Source organism: Hemiscyllium ocellatum, chromosome 10 (assembly GCF_020745735.1).
Source record: "Hemiscyllium ocellatum isolate sHemOce1 chromosome 10, sHemOce1.pat.X.cur, whole genome shotgun sequence".
NCBI classification, from domain to species: Eukaryota; Metazoa; Chordata; class Chondrichthyes; order Orectolobiformes; family Hemiscylliidae; genus Hemiscyllium; species Hemiscyllium ocellatum.
Window position 1 is genome coordinate 21,141,419 of NC_083410.1, and position 12,975 is coordinate 21,154,393.

At 41.1% G+C, this 12,975-nt stretch overlaps 1 protein-coding gene across 1 annotated transcript in view; it reads right to left on the minus strand.

The window, feature by feature from the left end:
• ttc27 (tetratricopeptide repeat domain 27) overlaps positions 1–12,975 on the minus strand; it is a 208,536-nt gene that overhangs the window by 171,597 nt on the left and 23,964 nt on the right. The window contains exons 2-4 of the mRNA XM_060830829.1: positions 12,427–12,601; positions 10,904–11,033; positions 4,774–4,914 (exon numbers count right to left, since the gene is read on the minus strand). Of these exons, the coding sequence (XP_060686812.1) occupies positions 4,774–4,914; positions 10,904–11,033; positions 12,427–12,601 (446 nt within the window). The remainder of the gene's footprint in view (positions 1–4,773; positions 4,915–10,903; positions 11,034–12,426; positions 12,602–12,975) is intronic.

The window sequence follows — 12,975 nt, forward strand, 5'->3', positions numbered from 1 at the left end:
GATTTAAATCCATATTGCAGAGGGGAAATCTACTAATTTACTGTGACATGCCTTTTGTATTTTCTGGGACAATATCATATACATTTTAATTTTGTCGAAGACACTAGAGGCACTTGCCTTCAGTCTTTTCAGTATAATATTTGAGAAGTCATGGTTAGGTCGTCCAGGATATTGGTGCGGCCCCTTCTAGGCTACTGTGTACAGTTCTGGTCGCACAGGTATGGGAAGGTTATTATTAAGCTGGAGAGTGTTCAGAAGAAATTTACCAGGATGTTGCCAAGGAAAGAAGGTTTGAGTTATAAAGAAAGGCTGGATAGGCTGGGACGCTTTTCACTCAAGCATGGAGGTTGAGAGGTGACCTCACAGAAGTTTATAAAATAATGAGGGGTATAGATAATAGTTAATAGTAGTTGTCTTTTCCCTAGGAAGGGGGATTTCAAGACTATGGGGCAGATTTTTTTTAGATGAGAGGAGAGAGATTTAAAAAAAAACATGAGGGGCTAATGTTTTACATCGAGGTGATTCGCATGGGCAACAAACTTCCTGAGGAAGTGGTGTATGTAGGTACAATTACAATGTTTAAAAGACATCTGCATTAGTACATGCTTAGGAAAGGTTTGGAGGGCTTTGTGCCAGGAGCAGGCAGGTGGGACTAGTTCAGTTTGGGATTATGCTTGGAATCAAAGGATCTGTGTCCATGCTGCATGACTACAACTTTATGACCTTAAGTAGCAAGTTCCCTGTGCTTCATCCATTGGATAACTTGAATATTTATTTCTCTGGGCAAGTGAGAATTATAGTTAAGTGTTAAAGCTAACAGCATTTAAGAAAAATACACATTTTTTCCCAATAATGCATTAACATATACATTCTTTGTTTTATGTTAATCCTTTTGTTTCAGATAAATCTTTTCAAGAAGTTTTATAATTCTAAACAAACCCCTTTGAAGGTCTAGGTGATAATGCTGGCAGAGGCAGCTTTGCACTGGGTGGCAGCATTCATGGAAATTTGGATTCAGAGCTAGCTCAGCTCAAGGTGGAGCAAGCGCTCCCCCTTCTGGTCGTGTGGAGTTTATTTTAGATAGGTGTGAGATGCTGCATTTTGGAAAGGTAAATCAGACAGGACGTATACAATTAATAGTAAGGTCCTGGGGAATGTTGTTGAACAAAGAGACCTTGGAGTGCAGGTTCATAGCTCCTTGAAAGTGGAGTCACAGGTAGATAGGATAGTCAAGGTGTTTGGTATGCTTTCCTTTACTGGTCAGCGCATTGAGTATAGGAGTTTGATGGTCATGCTGTGGCTGTACAGGACATTGGTTAGGCAACTTTTAGAATATTGCAAGCAATTCTGATCTCTCTTCCTATAGGAAGGATGTTGTGAAAGGGTTCAGAAAAGATTTACAAGGATGTTTGCCAGGGTTGGAGGGTTTGAGCTGTAGGGATAGATTGAATAGGCTAGGGCTGTTTTCTCTAGGTAAAAACAATGACTGCAGATGCTGGAAACCAGATTCTGGATCAGTGGTGCTGGAAGAGCACAGCAGTTCAGGCAGCATCCAACGAGCAGCGAAATCGACGTTTCGGGCAAAAGCCCTTCATCAGGAATAAAGGCAGTGAGCTGGTGCATGGAGAGATAAGCTAGAGGAGGGTGGGGTGGGGAGAGAGTAGCATAGAGTACAATGGGCGAGTGGGGGAGGAGATGAAGGTGATAGGTCAGGGAGGAGAGGGTGGAGTGGATAGGTGGAAAAAAAGATAGGCAGGTCGGACAAGTCATGGGGACAGTGCTGAACTGGAAGTTTGAAACTAGGATGAGGTGGGGGAAGGGGAAATGAGGAAGCTGTTGAAGTCCACATTGATGCCCTGGGGTTGAAGTGTTCCGAGGCGGAAGATGAGGCGTTCTTCCTCCAGGCATCTGGTGGTGAGGGAGCGGCAGTGAAGGAGGCCCAGGACCTCCATGTCCTCGGCAGAGTGGGAGGGGAGTTGAAATTTTGGGCCACAGGGCGGTGTGGTTGATTGGTGCGGGTATCTCAGAGATGTTCCCTAAAGCGCTCTGCTAGGAGGCGCCCAGTCACCCCAATGCAGAGGAGACTGCATCGGGAGCAACAGATACAATAAATGATATTAGTGGATGTGCAGGTAAAACTTTGATGGATGTGGAAGGTTCCTTTAGGGCCTTGGATAGAGGAGAAAGAGGAGGTATGGGCACAGGTTTTACAGTTCCTGCGGTGGCAGGGGAAAGTGCCAGGATGGGATGGTGGGTCGTAGGGGGGTCGTGGACATGACCAGGTAGTCACGGAGGGAATGGTCTTTGCGGAAGGCGGAAAGGGGTGGGGAGGGAAATATATCCCTGGTGCTGGGGTCTTTTTGGAGGTGGCGGAAATGTCGGCGGATGATTTGGTTCATGCGAAGGTTGGTAGGGTGGAAGGTGAGCACCAGGGGCGTTCTGTCCTTGTTACGGTTGGAGGGGTGTGGTCTGAGGGCAGAGGTGCGGGATCTGGACGAGATGCGTTCGAGGGCATCTTTAACCACGTGGGAAGGCTGTGGGGTGACCATATAGAGGTTTACAAAATCACAAGGGGAATGGATAGGGTAAATAGGCAAGATCTTTTCCCGGGGTTGGCAGTGCAAAACTAGAGGGCATAAAGTTTAAAGTGACAGGGGACAGCTTTAAAAGGCACCCAAGGAGCAACTTTTTCACACAGAGGGTGATGCCAGAGGAAGAGGCTGATATTATAACACTTAAAAGACACTTGGATGGATAGATGAATAGAAAGGGTTTAGAGGGATATGGGACAAATGCTGGCAAATAGGACTAGGGATATCTGGTCGGCATAGATGAATTTGACTGAAGGGTCTGTTTCTGTGCTGTATATTTCTATAACTCTATATACAATACAACACAAAATTATTCTTCAAGAAGGAACAATCCTTGCTGCATTGATCGAATCTTTTGAACACAATGTCCAGAGGACAATGACAGCTGAGAGTCTTTTCAGGGCAGTGATCAGACATTAGATTAAGCGTTTCACACAGCACTGAAAATCAAATTCATTTCTGCCTTCCCCTTGTAATCACTTCATCTTTTAAAACAAAAATTTAATGGGATGAGAACTTCATTGGTTAGGCCAGCATTTATTACCCATTCTCGTTTTGCTGTGGGTCTGAAGTTACATGTAGATTAGACCAGGTAAAAAAGAACATTAGTGGACCTGAGGGGTCTTTACAACAATCAACAGTGACTAATCACTTGTAAACTTTTTTTGTTGAATTCAAATATCACCATCTGCATTAGAGCTATTCAAGTCCAGGTTCTCAGGGTTCCGGATTCTTCTACAGCGACATCACCACTTCCCTTATAAAATGGAACAATTGTAAATTGCCAAGTTGAATTTGACAAATATGGTAATCGCATCAAAACTGCCATCCAGGCTGGTCTGGACGCAGGATGTAAGTTCCACATTACATGGTTACTGCTTAAGGGCAATAAGTGCAATCTTACTCATGTTATTCACATCCCAGCTGCTTGAGGTGCACCCCCTACATATTTTGCCTCACCAAGTAAGGTTTCCCCAGGAATAAAACAAAGAACTGCAGTTGCTGGAAATGTGAAACAAAAACAAGTATTTCTGGAGAAAATCAGGAGGTCTGGCAGCATCTGTGGGGCGAAAGCAGAGTTTACATTTCCGGTCCAGTGACCATTCTTCAAAACCCCTTAATTCCTGTGTTCCCTACATAGTCCTCAACCCCTGTCTCTCTCTTATTCCTCTCCCAGCATCACTACTTAGTCTTCAAGCTCTCTGTAGTCATCTTATCCACAAATGCCTGTTTGATTGGCACCACAACCACAAGCATCCACTCCCTCCATCACTGACACTCAGTAGCAGCAGTGTGTACTATCGACAAGAGGCACTGCAGAAATTCAAAGATCCTCAGACAGCACCTTCCAAACCCACAACCACTTTCATCTAGAAGGACAAGGGCAGCAGATAAAGGCGAACACCACCACCTGCGAGTTCCCCTCCAAGCCATTCACCATCCTGACTTGGAAATATATTGCCGTCCCTTCACTGTCGCTGGGTCAGAATCCTGAAGTTCCCTCCCTAATGACATAGTGGGTCTACCTGCAGGAGGTGGACCACAGCCATTCAAGAAGGCAGCTCATGACCACCTTCTCAATACGAACTAGAGATAGGCAATACATGCTGGCCAGCCAGTGACGTCCACATCCCACATAATGAATAAATAAAAATAAAAAGGGGGATCTACTCACACTGAAACACTTATTACTCAACCTTCTTTTCTGGCCTCTTATGAGCTGATGCTACAAACAATTCCCTCTTCCCAGGTATTGGTTCTGTTTCTTAACACCATCATCAGCATCCTCTGAAAAGAACCCACCTTTCCTCTATTCTCTTGCAAATTCCCACTCCAACTCCAATCTCCCCTTCCTCTCCAAAGTCTTTGAATATTGTGCAACTTCCAACTTTGTGTTCACCTTTCTAACAGATCCATATTTGAATCTTTTGCAATCAGGGTTCCATCCACTACAAGATAAAAATTATCCAAATCATAGTATGAGGGACACCTCCTGTAATTTAAAACCAGTGCACTAGCTCTTTGGAATTTCTCAACCTTGCTACATACTTGTCTCTTAGTTTTAGATCAGAACAAATCATTGGCAGTCTTGGCATCCTATTCAACTCAGAGTTGAATTTCTGCCTGAGTACACTCTAGATCGCTCTCCAATCTCTGGAATACCTGAAGGATCTAACCTTACCTGGAAAAGATGAAGCTTCCTCCTGCAGTTCACCAGGATTGTCTTGGCCAACACCAAAAGGAAGGGGTTAGAGACAAGGCTATAAATTGATTCTCCGTCCAAAACCAGACTGTTCAAAAGAGCAGCTCGCAAACTTTGAGGCTAGAATAAAACAAACATATACCAATCAAATTCCCTTTCACCCCTCACAAAAAAGTTCCCTTAGTCGGGAGTCCTTGAGTAAATGTTCGCCCCAGTAACAACGTGTATAGCATTAAAACGTGCGGAGAGAAAGGCATGTGAACAGCTTTCCAGTTTGACACTCAGTCAATGGGCCATAAAGAATAAACGTATGCAAAATCAAAATACAAGAATATTGCAAGTCTGCATTCATGTCCAACAATCTTTACACATTCCCCTGAAATAATCAACTCCACCAACAAACACCATTCAGTTAATTTTAGATTACACACAAAAACAGATCAGCCATTCACTCAAAATCAAAACTGGAACCGTAACTCCTCATTGGAATAATTTAAAGTCCTCAGTTGGATCATCTCAGCTTTGCAGTGCCACAAATCCAGTTATAAGCTTCAGCAACTATGGGTTAAGCAGGGGTAACTCAGGTGGGTACTGAATATGGACAGATCAACCTTCACTTTCACTGTTGAATCCTGTTTTATAAAAGAGCCTGCCTATCTTTGCCCATAATTTTATAAAAATTCTGAGTTGAGAGCATCACGTGTTGTCCATTCCTAATGGTCTTTGAAAAGGTGACAATGAACTGTCTTCTTGAACCACAGCAGCCCATGTGGTGTAGGTACATAACACGGTTAGAAACGGAGTTTCAGGATTTAGACATGGCAACTGCTAGGGAACTGTGATGCAGTACCAATTCAGGTTAGTATGCAGTACTTATTACAGAACCCCCACAGTGTGGGAACAGGCCATTTGGCCCACTGAATGTGCATCCATCCTCTGAAGAACTTCCCAACCTGACCCAGTCCCCCATACCATCCCCATAATCTCACATTTCCCATGGCTAATCCATCTAACCTGCATATCTTTGACTGTGGGAGGAAACTGGAGAGCCCGATGGAAACCCACGTATTGGAATCAAACCTGGGACCCTGGCACTGTGAGGCAGCAGGGCTAACCATTGAGCCACCTTCCCCCCACTTGGAGAGGAACTTATCAATAGCGATGCTCCCATATGTTTGCTGCCCTAATATGGTAGAAATAATGGTTTGCAAGGTGTAGAAGAACGAACCTTGGTAAGTTACTGTAGTGCATCTTGTAAAGACACATTGCAACCACTGCGTACTGGAGTAGAGGAAATGAATATTCAAACTAACGGATGGGGTACGAGTCAAGAGGTTTACTTTGCTGCTGAAACTGCAATATTTATTTTGACTGAATACTGTGCTTTTAGGACATGGAATCTGTTTGGAAATAGGAAACATATCCCACTTTGTCTTTACAGATCAACGCCAAGGATTCCCAAATTAGGTGCTTTTGCAGGCAAAATTGAGAGGACAACTTGCTCAGCACTTGGTCAAATCCCAGAAAACAAAACCTTCTCTCAAACAAAGCATAAGGCTGTAGCGTAGTGATGCAGCAGGTTGGTATGCCAACACGATATATCTCAAGGTTGCAAAATTTGACCTCAACATGGCAAACACCCAGCATTTCAATGCAATCAAGAGGATTGTGTGTTTGGCCAATTACTTTTTCAAAAGACACATGTTGCTGCCCATGTCACCGCTGGATGTCCATTTCTTCCCTGACAGCTAATTCCTCAACAGCTTCCCACACATCTTGGCCAAGATGAGAGACTCTTCAGGCAAACTGCAAGTGGAAACCACACTCACTAATACCATGCAAACATGGTCCTCACTCCAGTTCTTACCCTTAACAAAATATACACAAGCAATCATTTCACACACCATTGGAAGAGTAAGATATTCAAAGCAGTACTGTTCGTGTAAACAGCCAGATATCACCATGCCATATTCAATCATTCATTATAGTCCTGAACAAATAACAAAGAGAATTACAGCACAGGAACAGGCCCTTTCGCCCTCCAAGCCTGCACCAATCTAGATCTTTTATCTAGACCTGTCACCTATGTTCTAAGGATCTGCATACCTCTGCTCCCTGCCCATTCATGTATCTGTCTAGATACATCTTAAATGACGCTATCGTTCCCACCTCTACTAGCAATGCATTCCAGGCACCCACCGCCCTCTGCATAAAGAACATTCCACGCATATCTCCCTTAAACATTTCCCCCCCAACTTGAGCTCATGACCCCTAGTAACTAAGTCCCCCACTCTGGGAAAAAGTTTCTTGCTATCCACCCTGTCTACATCTCTCATGATTTTGTAGACCTCAATCAGGTACCTCCTCAACCTCCGTCTTTCCAATGAAAATAATCCTAATCGACTCAACCTCTCTTCATACCTTGCACCCTCCATATCCAGGCAACATCCTGGTAAACGTCCTCTGCACCCTGTCTGAGGCATCCACATCCTTTTGGTAATGTGGTGACCCGGTTAAATCTGGATTAATAAAAGCAAAGTTCTATAGATGGTGGCAATCTAAATCCAAATTAAACTGACTCGTAAAACAAAAACCCAATGACTCAGCGGAGACCTGTCATGCTTGGTGTGGTTACTGGGCCGTCCAAGTCTGATATGCACTGGAACAACTCTGCTAGGGAGAAGTGTAGGGGGCACTATGATTAGTTCCAGTGTCACCAAGTGGGGATTGAGGGATGGAAATAAATCTTACATGTTCTATGTCGGATCTGTTATCTATTGACCTCTGTTTAAAAAAAAACTACTCTATTGGGTTAGGACAGGAATAGGACAAATGCCTGCAGTCACATGGCTTATTAACTGTGCGACATTTCCAAAACTGATGGCGAGAAACTGAGGAAATGCAATCAGACGGAACAGTCATGGGACTGTATCAAAATAATTTATAATAGCATGAGAAATTAAACATAAAGCGTAGTGCATAAAACATAAGGACTCAAAAATCTTTCTACCAACAGCATAAAATTCTAAAAAAGTAAACATTTTGAAACTGTTCCTACATTCTTTGAAAATTAAATTTAAAACATTCTACACTGCAAGAGAGCTTTACTTAATTAATTAATATAAACACTTGTTTTTAATTAAGTATTTGTTTCCATTTCAAATTTATGTTCAAAATAAGCTTTTTGGCACTTTGGTTTGCAAAGTTTAGGTTTGCTGTATTGTGATACAATCGAAGCAGTGAACTCTTTCACAGAATTATAGAATCCCTGCAGTGTGGAAACAGGCTATTCAGCTCATCAGGTCCACACTTACCCTCCGAATAGTAGTGAGCTCACCCAGACCTGACTACAATGTCATTTTTCATGATTTGTTCTGTGCTGAGCCATTTTCTTTTGAGAACAGGAGGGAAGAGAAAAAACAGACAGCATATTTTTATGAACTTTAATATTGCTACAGAAATGTGTGTTATCTTAATTTATTATTCGATGCTTCATTTATCCTGAGAAGGTTATAATGAAGACCCCGGAGAACTCTTTAGTCTTTCATTATTCTGCAATTTTGAGTTCAGTGCTGAAACTACATGATGATGGTTTCAGCATCCAATACTTAGGGATAGATTGTGATAGCAACTAAGGATTCCAGGCTTGTAATCTACTATCATCTTTTAACAAAACACATAATATCGGACATCCCTAAAGACACAGGAATAGGAGAGTGCACACAAATTATTGTAGTTCATTGTAAATAAACAGCAAATATTCATAACTCACTGGCATTCTGGATAAAATTTTACAGTTTTTTTTTAAAGAAACTACTTATTACAAAACACGGAAGTGCTAACCGGCTATGTCTAGGAGCAAAAGCTTGGAACAGAAATCACAGGGAAGTGAATGATTCTGACAATACAAATCATTTGTCACAATTCGCTGAAGTAGTGTATTAGAAATCAAGCCTCACTATTCCCATGGTCCTCACAGATTTGAAAATCATTGAAAGTTTAAATAAGCCATTGAATTGTTCAATGTTTCTTGTCAATGCAGGTTAAAAGAACGTGCACATCAGGCAAAATGACTATTTACTGCAATCAAACGGTTTTTAACCAGTGGCAAGAAAGAAATATGAATTGTAACTCTGTAACTTAAATTCTAGCCTTTTGAAAACACACACACACCACAAATATTGTGGATGGGGAAGGAAAATTAGTGGGAGGAACAGAGTTTGGGAAGATGCTCATGCATAACCTGGAATGGCAGGGTAGGTTCAATGGGAAACAGACAACGCTTTTTCCTATGTACCTAAATTTGCTGTTTCCATCAACTTCCATTCTCCCAATTTGAAAACAAAATACATATTTCAAAAAAAGTGTTACAGTCACTTTATATGCATTATATTTTGTAGACTTGAATTTGAAGGTAATATGTCATTTGAATTTGAAGGTAAAAAACAAGTCATTTTTTAGAAGTCTACTTTTTTTAAAAAACATGGTATTTCTTGACAACCGCATGTCTTGTGATCACTGCTTGGTTACTGCAGACTCTTTGCCTGGGATTATAACTGGCAGGTTACAATTTTAGCCTCAGAAATTGTTTGCATTTTTCTGTTGATAGCCAGCCTGGGCAAGGGAAAGAGCTTCCAAACACAGCTCTCCTGTTTCAGAAAATCCTCTTGATCTGCATCCAGTTTGATATCTGGAACCCTGTTCCAGTCTGAGTCCTGACTATCCACCTGAAAGCATTCAGAAGAATCCTTGATACTGCACTAGCAAAGAACCCAGAGCTCATAATCTGCTTATGTATGGTTACCTCTATCTAACGTGCTAGAATGTTAGGCAGATGTCACCTGAACATTCCACATCTCATCTATTTTTGCCTTCAAAACTAAGATTTATCGGCTCAAAGTAATTTTCTCACCCAAAGTGAATCTTTGCAGAGAGAATTCATTCTCCATTATTGGATATTTGGATTTTTCAGAGGGGTAACCATTTATATTTTCATATTAAAAATTCAATACACTAACCAGTTTTGCATCATCACCGAATAAATTTTGTTTATGATAAGTAAATGATGTTGTGATTATTAAAGAAACCCGATTGACGGAACATTTTATTTTATAGCTGGAAGCTTACAAGAGGCCATGTCAGGAACCAGGTAATACAATTAAATTTATGTTGTGACCTGCGAAAGTAATGGGATTCCAGAAAGACAGTGCACTCCTCCCATCTCAGTCATGACAAACGTAATGTGGAATAATTACTAAAGAAGCACTTTTACTCAAAGACTGAAACATGTTTGGAACAATTTATCAGACTAGGAAAAGAACAATTTTACCCAGAATATAATTAAATACATTGAGAGGAGTGTTAAAGTAAGGGAAGAGGCTTCAAAAGCAACTTCTCATTCTTGACTTCATTAATGTACTGAAGTATTTTGACCCTCCCACTCCCACACATAGAGAAGGGCAGATGGAGGAAAATGATGAAGCATCCTCTAGTCTTAACTCTGACAGGTTCTCAAATTTCAGACTGGGGTCTGAGCACCAATCACCAGAGCTGCCCTTTCAGCTAAAGAGACCAAACAAAAAGGGGCGGGGAAAACTGTTTAGACTGGAGAGAAAAAAAAAGCTCTCCATTTGGAAAATTTGGCCATCACTCTTCAGAAAATGATTCCTGAAATTTAACTGAGGAATTCAAAGGGAATTAAGCACAAATTGGATGTGGGTGAGAGGTTTGTGTCTGAGATAGAGAAGACTTTCAACAGACTAAAAACAGTGGGTTAAGGAGGATCTGAATCTTCAAAGAGGGATAAGCACTGATGCTACTTTGTTCACCCAGACATTAACTCACTCTGTGAGAACAGCTGATAAGACAGATTTTCCAAATGTAATTAATTAAAGCACTCTGATCTAAAATTCTTAACACAAATCACACTGTCAGTTTCCTCAGAAGAAGTTCCAAAACTATGTTTCCATATTTTCCAAATCTACAGGCATGACTTCTAAATAAATACAGGACTGTGGTAGCAATAGAATAACAGAGAAATGTAGCCTCCGCAAGGTTTTATAGTAAATGGGTAAACAGTTGTGCAGGTTTCCACATAAGATCAACTTACCTCTCCAAAGTTCCCAATGATTAACGCAGGCAAAATATCTTCTGGTTCTATCTGAACAGGAGGCCCCGTCCAGTTACTCTGTACAAACAGCTGCAAGCTGCCCACACCCAATAAAAACACAACCAGTTGCCTACAGAAAAAGTAAGAAAGTGGTTTAAGCCTGTGGTGCCCAGCTTTACAATATTTTCATGCCAAGATTACTGTGTGTTTGAAATGTTCAATCTCAAAAAAAATTCTTTCGTTTCCCAAATCCAGTGAAAAATTAAGAAATCAGTCTCAGCAGACTTTATTACTACATTCAAACCAGTCCAAACTAGGTTGTGACACAGCCAAATACTGAATTCAAATTTATTCCTAAGTGATTGTTTGTGTGTATGTAGGTCCACTGGGAGTTGAGTTGAGACTTCCAAATTCACTTCTATTTTAAACTGGTAAGACAGAAAGGTAGCAGCCACACTCAGCAATCTGAACTCGCTGGGAAGCCAATAGCCCAAAGCTGAAGTTCAGATGTGCTAACTTCCTCTGATGGCATCAGAAGGAGGCTGATCTTTATTTCAAACTAATTGCTTTGATAACTTCTGACAATGTTGAATGAGCACAGATAAAGAGCCTGCACACATCAAGGAGTGTAATTCCTTTCAAAGGGATTGCACGGATCATGTACTACAGCTAAGGCCCATGATGCAAAAGCATATCACCACCAGGATTTGACAGGGTAAACACAAAGATAACTCCACTTGTGGGAGAAGAGGAGAACTGGGACCATAAATACAAGACAGTCACTAATATAAACAAAATGGAATTCAAGATAAACATATTTTTATTCAGGGAATGGTTAGAATGCAGAACTCATTACCACAGGGAGCAGTTAAGATGAATGGCAAGGATTAATTTAAGAGGAACTTAGGATAGCACATGAGGAAGAAAGAAATTGAGGGTTGTGTTGATAGGGTTAGATACAAAAAAGATACAAGAGGCATGTATGGTGCATAAATACGAGCATGGACCTGTTGATATAATGGGCTGTTTCTGTGTTTCAAGACTCTAATTTCTCAGTACTTTTAAAATTGTACAACCTCTGAGGATATCTCCTCTTGATTCAATAACCTGAGTTGGAATGATCAAACCCATATTTCTTGATTGATGTTACACCTACCCCTGCACTTTTCACCAGGCCAAGAACCCATGCAAAAGGTTTCAGTTCTTCACTTGTGCTACTCTATGAAAATAAAACACTTCCAATTATCAGCTATGGTTTCTCCATCAGATACAGAAAATAGCTATCTGAAATGTTTGCTACATCTTATGGCATCTTAGAAAAGATATGGTGAAATCATATCTTGGAAGGGGAAAAATTGCTCTGTGGGAAAAGCAATGGAGTGAGACTAATTGGAGAGCTTTATCAAAAAAAATGGGCACAATCAGCTGAATGGCATCCTTTGGTTGCATCGTTTCAGTGTATTTAAGTGCATCTTGGAAAAAGAGGTGCAAACAAAGCTGAAGCTGTTATGTTAACCAATCACCTTTCTGCTTGATCTTCTGATGGACCATCAAGGTATGCCAAGATCTGATTTTCCAAGTAGTTGTCAATAACTTCGCTAATGGCAGCTTGAGCAGGAAAAACTTCCTGAATCCTTGGATTCAACAGAGTCCCTTTGAAGTTGCCCTCCAACAGCTGCTGCAGCAATAAGGTGCCTTCTGCAATAGAAACAGTTTATCACAAGTGAAGGTCAAGAAAGTGCAAAGCATTCAAAATGTGCAGGCTGACATCCGCAGTAACCACGACATTCAGCAATTACTGATCCAGCACCAATGCACTCGACAGGTAAAAGTAAATGGTGTGTGACCTTTATTAACCATCACAAAACAATTTTAATGCACTGGTGAATAAAGGCTGAGTTTGCAGAATGGAGTCCCAAATCTGAGCATTTCATTTAAAAATGACAACATTTGTTTGTAATATTCCGCACTATTTTTTCATCATTTCATCTCTTAAACACTATGCTGGACTACAGTTTTATGGATGTGAGACAAGTTTATTCTCTACATGTTGGTCTAGACAGTGAGAACTA